The 11161-nt window shown below is 34.0% G+C and overlaps 1 protein-coding gene across 2 annotated transcripts in view; it reads right to left on the bottom strand.

The window, feature by feature from the left end:
* The window catches only part of nobox (NOBOX oogenesis homeobox), an 18409-nt gene extending 8065 nt beyond the window's left edge, over positions 1-10344 (bottom strand). The window contains exons 1-7 of one of the 2 annotated variants that reach the window (XM_087296080.1): positions 10211-10344; positions 6511-7174; positions 4681-4904; positions 4323-4429; positions 4107-4207; positions 2051-2154; positions 1666-1870 (exon numbers count right to left, since the gene is read on the bottom strand). In XM_087296080.1, coding sequence (XP_087152206.1) covers positions 1666-1870; positions 2051-2154; positions 4107-4207; positions 4323-4429; positions 4681-4904; positions 6511-7174; positions 10211-10244 — 1439 coding nt within the window. In that variant the 5' untranslated portion in view covers positions 10245-10344. The remainder of the gene's footprint in view (positions 1-1665; positions 1871-2050; positions 2155-4106; positions 4208-4322; positions 4430-4680; positions 4905-6510; positions 7175-10210) is intronic. The other variant, XM_087296081.1, reaches the window with a different exon arrangement.
* Between the last annotated feature and the right edge of the window lie 817 nt (positions 10345-11161).

The following is an 11161-nucleotide window of genomic DNA, read 5'->3' as shown; positions in this document are numbered from 1 at the left end:
GCTAAGTCCCTTTATAAATCTGGGGTCGTCACAGCGGAATGAACCGCCAACTTATCCAGCATTTGTTTTATGCAGCGGATGCTCTTCCAGCTGCAACCCATCACTAGGAAACATGTACACACTCATTCACTACAGACAATTTAGCCTACCCAATTCACCTGTACCACATGTCTTTCGACCGTGGGGAAAACCGGATCACCCGGAGGAAACCTATGCGAAAACAGGGAGAACATGCAAACTCCACACAGAATTGCCAACTGAACCAGCCGAGGCTCGAACCAGCGACCTTCTTGCTGTGAGGCGACTGCGTCACTGCGTCGCCCCTATAATTTATCTATACAAGCATATTTAATTTTAATAATTATATAAATTATGTATATATATATATATATATATATATATATATATACATATACATTATATATACACATTATATATACATTATATATAAATTCAGTGCAATTTTAGACCAATTTAACACATAAAAAACTAAATTCTAAATATTACTTAATATTTTGCAAGTGAGGAAGTTGTTTGTTTAAGATTCTTAAGCTGAATAAAAAAAGAACAGATTTATTAGAATATTTTTCCTAACATCATGAATAAAGCTCTGTCACTTTTGATCAATTTAATATATATAATGTGCACATTCTGTTCTAGTGCACATACTATTGGTGCCTCCTTCCAATAATATAGTTTTTTGTTTTGTTTTTGTTTTTGGATCCAAGACCAGCAACGAGATGATCCCAAGGTTTCCATATCCGGGACCAGGCCATATCCTGAGCTGCGGCTGCGCTGATGGTCATGGGAATTGGAGAACATGAGACTGATTCCAGCGACGCTCCAGGGACATACGAGTCTTCGCTGAGGCCATCTTCCAGCCCACCGCGGTGACTGAAGCTCTGCACAAGACTTTTGGCCAGCGGAGAAATTAAAATGGCCGTGCCGAACTGAGTCTGGTTCTCTCAAGGTTTTTCTTCTTCACTCTCATCAGGTGAAGTTTTTTTTTCCCTCTCCGCTGTCGCCACTGGCTCGCATGGTTAAGGATTGGTTGAGCTACGCATAGATGAATTTGCTCTTCAGTGTTTGAACTCTCAGTAATGATTAAATCACACTGATCTGAGCTAAACTGAACTGAACTTAAACACTAAAAACTGAACTACACTGTTCCAGTTACTATGACCATTTATGTGAAGCTGCTTTGACACAATCTACATTGTAAAAGCGCTATACAAATGAAGCTGAATTGAATTGAATTGTTTTTAAAGGCATACGTTACAGTTGACAAAGACTGCAAACAGAAATATTGTGAAATATTACATTACAATTAATAACAGTTGTATATTTTACTATTGTAAAGCTGAATTTTCAGTATTGTTACTCCAGATTCACATGATGCTTCAGAAACCAACATAATGTTTTCAATATAATGAATGGTAAATGTTAAGAGTTTGTTCAGGACACTTATGTGAAATAAAAATAACAGAATTTATTAGTAACATAAATTTAAAAAATTTAAATCTTACTGATCACTAAGCCTAGTGCACATTGTATTTGTGCCTCCTACTAATAATATAACATGCATTTCTGAAAATCACTCTATAAAATGCTCTTTTCTGACGTCTAGTGGTTAACAGAAGAACTGCAACCTATTTTCCCACTAACCCAGTGTCGGTGGTGTCTGCAGAGCTGGGTTCGCTGTGTTCAGGTGTGTCCAGCAGCAAGGAAACAGTGCGAGTTGGAGGATTGTACGCCGTGATGAGAGGCAAAGAGGCTCGTCGTATTGGAGGTGGACTGTACATCGGAGGCGGCATGTACTCCAAAAATCCTCCTTGAGACAAACATGGAGCCACATTAACACAAGCTGAACCTGATGTGCACAGAAGATTGCATTTACACAAAAACTGAATGCATGCATGCATTTCCCTGCATTTTCCACTCAAATCATTTAACTGCATGTAGTTAAGTCCTATTGTACAGTTTGACTAAACGGGTTAATCCCTAAATGGATAATTGAATTAAAGAGCTTAATTAAATGGTTTAGAGGTACCTGGTGGACTGGTGCAGCTAGTCCGGATGGTGCTGTAGGGGGGAAGTGTGTTTCCAGGCTTGGGATTTTGAGATGTTACAGGAGGAGCTGTGAAAATTGATGGTCTGCACATGCACAAATTTATTATACAAGTGATTGAAAGCATTTAAATTACACCATATGTTTGCTGCATTGCATCGGCAGCTATGCTATACCACTGTTTTGTTGCAAATTTTATTACTTTGCATTAAAAAAACTCAAGATGTGCAGAATTTTTTTTTAGCCAATCCCAATATATATATGAATTTTGTTAATTTTTCAAAATGATTAGCCCCTTTAAGCTTTTTTTTTTCGATAGTCTACAGAACAAACCATCGATATACAATAACTTAACCTAATTACCCTAGCCTGCCAAGTTAACCTAATTAACCTAGTTAAGCCTTTATATGTCACTTTAAGCTGTATAGAAGTGTCTTAAAAAATATCTAGTTAAATATTATTTACTGTCATCATGGCAGAAATAAAATAAATCATTTATTAGAGATGAGTTATTAAAACTATTATGATTAGAAACGTGTTGAAAAAAAATCTCTCTGTTAAACAGAAATTGGGGAAAAAATAAACTGGGAGGCTAATAATTCAGAGGGGCTAATAAGTCTGACTTCAACTGTATATATATATATTAGCCAATGCAATTAAGCATGAAATAAAATAGAAACATAGTTACTGATTAAATCCAGATGCACAAAAAAGTTTTTTGTGCAACAGTCAATAAAACTGGATAACTGACCTAAACAGAAGATTTGTTTCATTTCACACTATTCTAGTGTTGGTTTGATCATTCTGAAATGAATAATCCAAAGCATGTCATCAAATGTATTTGGTTTCATTAATCAGAATTAGATTTTTTAGGCATCTGAATGCAAGATAACATGACAGTGATTATTGCTTTAATGCTGTGTACTTTTAAAGTCATTTGTGAAATATATAAAAAGCCACAGTTTATCTGCAACTTCCATTTCCATTACAGAGGTATTGTGATAGTTTTGAGATTTAGAGACTTTTTTGTTTTCTTATGCACAAGAAATGGAATAGTGCTTTAGTCATAAATGTTATACACTACCTGACAAAAGTCTTGTCTTCGGTCCCAGTTGAAGGAGCAACAAATAATATGTTGATTTCTATGTTTATCATTTGGAAAAGTGGCAGAAGGTCGATTTTTCTCATGAATCATCTGTTGAACTGCATCCCAATCATCACAAATACTGCAGAAGACCTACTGGAGCCCACATTGAGCCAAGATTCTCACAAAAATCTGTCAATTTCGGTGAAGGAAAAATCATGGTTTGGGGTTACATTCAGTATGGGGGCGTGTGAGAGATCTGCAGAGTGGATGGCAACATCAACAGCCTGAGGTATCAAGACATTTGTGCTGCCCATTACATTACAAACCACAGGAGAGGGCAAATTCTCCAGCAGGATAGCGCTCCTTCTCATACTTCAGTCTCTACATCAAAGTTCCTGAAAGCAAAGAAGATCAAGGTGCTCCAGAATTGGCCAGCCCAGTCACCAGACATGAACATTATTGTGCATGTCTGGGGTAAGATAGAGGAGGCGCTGAAGATGAATCCAAAGAATCTTGATGAGCTCTGGGAGTCCTGCAGGAACGCTTTCTTTGCCGTTCCAGATGACTTTATTAATCAGTGATTTGAGTCATTGCAGAGATGTATGGATGCAGTCCTCCAAGCTCATGATGGAGTCAGACACAATATTCATTCTGTTTCCACTGCAGCATGACTTTATATTCTATACTGGACATTATTTCTGTTCAGTGACGAGATTTCTGTCTTAGCAAAGTCAGACCTTACTGTCCTAATTAAATCATTAAAAATCAAGGCATGATCATATTTTATTTTGGTGAAATAAGCGTATTCTAGAGGCCTTTGCCTTTCATATAAGCCACTTCTTATACCAAATGATCAACTAGAAGTCAAGTTATTATTAGTTGTTCCTAAAACTTAAGCGACAAGACTTTCATCAGGTAGTGTATGCAATAAGTACAGCTACCGTCACTGACCTGTTGACCTGGACACATGGCTGACCACGACTAGCAGGAGGCTTTTTCAACGTGGCTTTTGTTGTTTTTCTCCATTTGGCTCGACGGTTCTGAAACCACACCTAATGCAAGAGCACAATTATTGACATTTGAATGCATTTATTTATTTATTTTAATGACCGATTAATGTGACAAGAAGCTTGAGATCTTAAGGAATAGATGCATGTTGGCAATGACCATGATCCTCTGGGGTGTAACACCAATGGCGGCTGCAATCTCCTTTCTTTTGTCTCCATCAGGGTAGTGATCATCCTGAAACACACGTTCCAGCTCCTCTAACTGATCTACACAAACATGAATACACACAAACACATATATATTATATACAGATGAAGTCAAAATTATTCGCCCTCCTGTGAATTTTTTTGGAATGTGAATGTTTGAAAGAGCAAGGAATTTTTCACAGTATTTTCTATAATATTTTTTCTTCTGGAGAAAGTCTTAAATTGGTTATTAAACTTCATGCATGCAAGTAAATTCTGACTAAATTCAGATTTTTAGATGAACTTTCAGTTTAATAAGTGCTTTCTCTCACCTGTGCTGTAGAAGGTGCGTGTTTTCTTTTTGGGAGGCATCAGAGGAGCATCAGTGCAGATGGAGGATAAAGCCTGAGAGCTGGTCTCCCCGCTGATGGTGCTCAGAGGCATTAGTGGGGCAGCTCGGCTGGAGAATCGTGTGTATCGGCGAGTGGTGTAAACCTGCTGCAGCGTCACCTCCAGCGGCCTCGTGGACACCAGGGCTGGAGGATCCACTGCAGGGCTGCTTCCAGAGCAAGGTACATTTAGTAAATAAAAATGAAGAATAAAACTATTGGTCAATAAACATTTTCCTTGACCCTTGTGTATTGTTCAAGTAGACTAGCCTTTCGTTATATTGGTGGCTGTTTTTGCCACATTGACTTCCATTATAATGACATGTTTTGATAACAAAGCCATGACACCATATAATCATTTATTCTTGATTGTTAATGGGTTCCCGTGTTGGGAAGAGGTACAATTTTTACTGTTGATCATCGGTTGACAGCATTAACCTTTTAGATAGGTCTGTGCAAAAAAGGTTTCTTGCTTTTCTATGGTGTATATACACACGAGTATAAAAAAAGTTATAAATAAAAAAACTATATATATTTGCAAAATGTTTTATAGCATTGCTTTTCCAGACAATTGCAATGCTTATTTTGCTTTTTAGTCAACTGTGAGTTTGCGATGCTGTTTTCTTGTCACACTTGACGTTTCTGTGCAATTTACTTTGTGGCCCTGATTTGACAAGGGGGCGAAGTCAAGTCAAGTTCCAAAATCGCAAACTTACGGTTGACTATAAACCAAATCAAAATGAGCATTGCAATTGACTGGGAAGGCAATGCAATAAAAAATGTTTTGCACATATATATATATATATATAGCTTTTTTATTGCAAATATTTTAGTTTTTTTTTTTTTGCACTGCTTGATTTTTATTTGCAGTTCTTTTTTTGTTTGCAAATTTTATTTCTATTTCTCAAAAGTTATTTTTCCCTTTGCAGTTTTTTTATTTTTGTTAGCAATTTTTTTTTCTCAAAACTAATTTACATTTTGCGATTATTGTAGATTTGCATTTATTTATTTATTTTTTGCTCAATACTTTGTTTTGTTTGCAAATCTTTCTTTTTTCCAAGTATATGTGGCCCTAGATTGACTCCATTATAAACTAGCTATGTCTAACTACATACAGTGCACAGTATAAATGAGCACACACCCTTTTAAAAATGGCAGAATATTTTAATGCATTTAAACAAAACATTACTAAAATATTTAACTACTAATTACTATTTTATCCATTAAAATAAATGTTTGTGCTCCTAACTTCTTTAGGAATAGAAAGATAATACTTTAAATCAAATAAGTTATTGCAAAAAATATATATAAAATAAAATCTACAAAATGATTTTTTCTTGATTTTCTTCTGATTATTAAAAATTGATTTAATTATTTTCCCCAAAATATGAGTTTAGGTGTACTAATTTTTATACTGCGATCTTAAATTGTTTAGTTAAATTCGTTTTAGTTTTGTCTTTGATACTAATCTAAAGTGTAAACACAAATAAATTATTGTAAAGCACCCTATAGAAAATATTAATTTAAAAAAAGAGATCTTTGAGCAAATGTCAGCTGTACAAACACTAAACTTTGCTTTAGGACACTGGACATGTTGTGTTAACTTTGATAAACTAGAATTGCAAGAAATAAATCTATAAAAACTGAATAGAAATGTCTTCACAAATTCAATAACTGAACTAAATGACACAAAACCATTAAATGATACAAACTAAAATGACAGAAAATAGTATCAAAATTAAACCTAATTTTAAAAAGCAAAACTAAAATAACCTTGTTCCATAGGGCTGTTTGCCTAAGCACGGGGCCTCCAGCGGGGCCTGTGGCGGGACCTGCGGCTGAAGCAGAGCTGGAGGCTGAAAGGGCAGCATTGTGGGATTTTGAGGTGGTAATGTGATCGACAGCGGTCTGGGTGGGGATTTTATCAGGGGCTGCTGGGGGAGATCTGAAGATTTGGGATGGCATAACAAAAGGTCGTCATTCATGCATCTCTCTACCGACTGATCATACACCATCACCAGGTCTATGGTACAGTCGGGGCCCATATGCAAAATACAGTCGTCTTCTAGAGGAGGAACCAGCAACTCATTCAATTTGTCATCATCATCATCATCGTTTACTGTCTTTTTCTGATCATCTTTGAAATCTAGAAGACATTCCTGTGCATCTTTGGTACTCTTTTCGCTAGTTTCAACAGTATCGGCCATCTTGTTTTGATCTTCAGTGCTCTTCTCATTTTTTGTTTCAGTTTTACTTTCATCCTCTTTATTCTCTTCTTCTGGGTTTTGAGCTTCTGTACAGTTCTCCATCTGAGCGTCTTTCTTGAGCTCGTCCTCTTCGACTCTACTGTGTATTTCTGTATATTTTTCTTGCTCGCTGTGTCTGTATCTGCAGTATCCTCTCTGCTCATCCTCCTCACACATGGGACACGGGCCATCTGGAAAATGATAAGAATTGTCTCTTCAGTGAAAGAGAATAGTGAGAATAGTTCACCCATAAACGTAAAGGATATCATCTCCAGGCGGTTCATTCCGCTGTGGCGACCCCGGATTAATAAAGGGACTAAGCCGACAAGAAAATGAATGAATGAATGATATCATCTCCACACGTTCTAAACCTGTTTTGTTTTTCTTCTGATGAACACAAAAGAAGATATTTTGAAAAATGTTGGAAAATGGGAGGAATAGACTTCCATGGTATTTCTCAGAATATCTTCTTGTGTTCATCAGAAATTTCAACGCTATTCAAGAATTAAACAAAATAAACAAACATATATCATCTCCTTTGTCTTTTTTTTTGTTGAGCACAAAAGAAGATACTTTGAAAAATGTTGGAAACGAGAAGGAATTGACTTCTTTGTTATTTGTTTTTCCCACTGGAGATGTCAATGGCTGCCAGTTAGTTGCCAACATTTCTCAGAATATCTTCTGTGTTGATCAGAAAAAGAAACGGTTTAAAATTCAAAGAAAAAACATGTTTAAATTCAATACTATTCAAGAAATAAACAAAAAAATGAAAAGATATCATCTTAACACTTCAAGAATTAAACAAAATAAGCAAAAATATATTCTCTCCTTTGTCTTTCTTCTGTTGAACACAAAAAAAGATACTTTGAAAAATGTTGGTAACTAGAAGAAATTGACTTCCATGTTATTCCTACTATAGACGTCAATGGCTTTCAGTTAGTTTCAATCATTTCTCAAAATATCTTCTTGTGTGTTCATCAGAAAAAATAAACTGTTTAGCATTTAAAGAAAAAACATGTTTAGATTCAACACTATTCAAGAAATAAACAAAATATACAAAATGACATCCTCTCCTTTGTCTTTCTTCTGTTGAACACAAAAGAAGATACTTTGAAAAATGTTGGAAACTAGAAGCAATTGACTTCCATGTTATTTGTTTTTCCTACTATGGATGTCAATGGCTGCCAGTTAGTTCCCAACATTTCTCAGATTATCTTCTTGTGTGTTCATCAGAAAAAGAAATGATTTAAAATTCAAAGAAAAAAACATGGTTAGATACAATACTATTCAAGAAATAAACGAAAAAAAAATGAAAATATCATCTCCTTTGTCTTTCCTCTGTTAAACACATAAGGAGATACTTTGAAAAAATGTTGGAAACTAGAAGGAATTGACATTTATGTTATTCCTACTATAGATATCAATGGCTTTCAGTTAGTTTCAAACATTTCTCAGAATATCTTCTTGTTCATCAGAAAAAAATCAACTGTTTAACATTTAATGAAAATACATGTTTAGATTCAACACTATTCAAAAAATAAATAAATAAACAAAATGACATCCTTTCTTTTGTCTTTTTTCTGTGGAAGACAAAAGAAGATATTTTGAAAAATGTTGGAAACTAGGAGGAATTGACTTTCATGGTATTTGGTTTTCCTACTGGAGATGTCAATGGCTGCCAGTCAGTTCTCAACATTTCTCAGATTATCTTGTGTGTTCATCAGAAAAAGAAATTATTTAAAATTCAAAGAAAAACATGTTTAGATTCAATACTATATCTATCTATATATCTATATATATATGTGTGTGTGTGTGTGTGTGTGTGTGTGTGTGTGTGTGTGTGTGTATATATATATATATATATATATATATATGCTCTCCTTTGTCTTTTTTTCCTGTTGAACAAAAAAAAAAGATACTTTGAAAAATGTTGGAAACTAGAAGGAATCGACTTCCATGTTATTTGTTATTCCTACTATAGATGTCAATGGCCAGTTAGTTTCAATAATTTATCAGAATATCTTCTTGTGTGTTCATCAGAAAAACAGTTTTAACATTTAAAGAAAAAAACATGTTTAGATTAAAAAATATACAAGAAATAAACAAAATAAACAAAATGACATCCTCTCCTTTGTGTTTCTTTTGTTGAACACAAAAGAAGATACTTTGAAAAATGCTGGAAACTGGAAGGAATTGACCTCCATGGTATTTGTTTTTCCTACTTTGGATGTCAATAGCTGCCAGTTAGTTCCCAACATTTCTTAGAATACCTCTTTGTGTGTTCATCAGATGAAAGAAATAGTTTAAAATGTAAAATGCTGTAGCGTTTGGGATAATCTGAAGAGGCTTACAGGTGAAGGAAAGTTGTGCAGTTGTACCTCAGCGAGTGAATTTTCATTTTGGGTGAACTTTCTGTTTTGAGTTAATGTTTTGTCACTGCTACATGAAAAGTTTAACTTATTGTTTCATAGCTATTAACATACTATACGCAATATTTTGCGGTCATTTTGTTTTCCCGCAAAAATAGTCACTAGAAAATAAGTCTGAACGCTTTTGCAACCTAGGAATATGGGGAAGGCCTCATTTCTTAGCTTTCATGTAAACTGTATACACACTAGCAATACAAAAAAATAAAAATAGTTCAACAAACATTCCTAATAAAGCCTCTTGGGTTACACAAAATTGACTGACTTATTTATCTACTCATGTCAATTTTAACCTGTCTGAATGGAGTTCTTCAGTCAAAGAAAGGGGCAAAAATAAATAAACAACACCTAAACATTTTTAAAACGTTTTTTTTTTTTTTTTTTTTTTTTTTGCTCCACAAAAGAAGGCCATAGATGTTTAAAAATAGGCAAATATATGACTACAGAAAGTAAATTCTTCGATGTGACACCCCTTTAACTTATCAACAAACGCCTCACAAACACATTTTGACCATTCTAGTTTTGAATTTACTTCAGAAATCTCTCTCCTACTACAGAAATAGACGTGTATGTGTTGGGGAAACGATTAAAATGTTGCTGTCAGATATGTATCACTAACAAACATTACTTTAGGGTCAGGTATTTAACGTAACTCTTTCTCCACGTGTGTATTTATCCCTAATTAGAGAATTGACCCTCCGCCCTGTGTATCAAACCATCCGTTTGGAAACGAGACCAATTAGACAATTATCCTTGCCAAAAACAATGAATCAATCAGCTAATTTACATCAAATGACCCACCGTAATCACCGGCACACAAGCCATCTTCGGCCATGATGCTGCCCAGGGTAAATGGCTCTTTCTGTAAACTAGATAAATTACTTGAAAACTGTCTGAGCTTGAGTGAAGCGCAAACTCGAGCTGGAGTATTGATTGATAACCTGCAGATGAGGATCAGGTTACATCACGTGACGCCACGTTACAAGCACGCGCGCGGTTCCGTCAAGTTCAAAGCTGCTGTTGCATTCATTTCAGTAACATTTAGGAACATGAAGAATAGGCCTACATCGTAATCTGTGATAGAATTGTTGTATTTTCACCACGGTTTTTAGATTAAATTCAATAGAAAAATATACCGAGAAATTGTATCCCTTATTCTATTGGCTGTATTAAACACCATTTTATTATATATATATATATATATATATATATATATATATATATATATATATATATATATATATATATATATATATATATATATATATATATATATATGAAAATTAACAACAGCAACTACTAAATTTAATTATGCATCTGTTTTTCTATGTTAAAAGAGTAATTTTACAGAACAGACTTTAGTTTTAGAGCACAAATTGTTTGCTTTGTAAGTTTATTACAAGGGATTTTTTAAAACATAAAACTATAGTGTTATTGGTATCTAGAAATCTAAAATCTTTTATTTTTGTTTCTCCTCCAGATTTTAAGAATTAAATTTTTTTTAATATTTTGAATGTTTTTATATACATATATATATATATATATATATATATATATATATATATATATATATATATATATATATATATATATATATATATAAATTATTTTAATTTCAATATAAATGTGTTTCTAGAATTTTAATAATAAAAAACTCCAATTTGATCAATGTTAATTTGTTATTTTGGTGGATTATAGATTTCTATGTTAGTTCAACTAAAGGGAAATTTTAATAAAATTTAATTCAGTTCC

Source organism: Danio rerio, chromosome 19 (assembly GCF_052040795.2).
Source record: "Danio rerio strain M-AB ecotype USA chromosome 19, GRCz13ab, whole genome shotgun sequence".
NCBI classification, from domain to species: domain Eukaryota; kingdom Metazoa; phylum Chordata; class Actinopteri; order Cypriniformes; family Danionidae; genus Danio; species Danio rerio.
The sequence above is the reverse complement of the archived record's forward strand: the minus strand, read 5'-3'. Positions and strand labels throughout refer to the sequence as shown.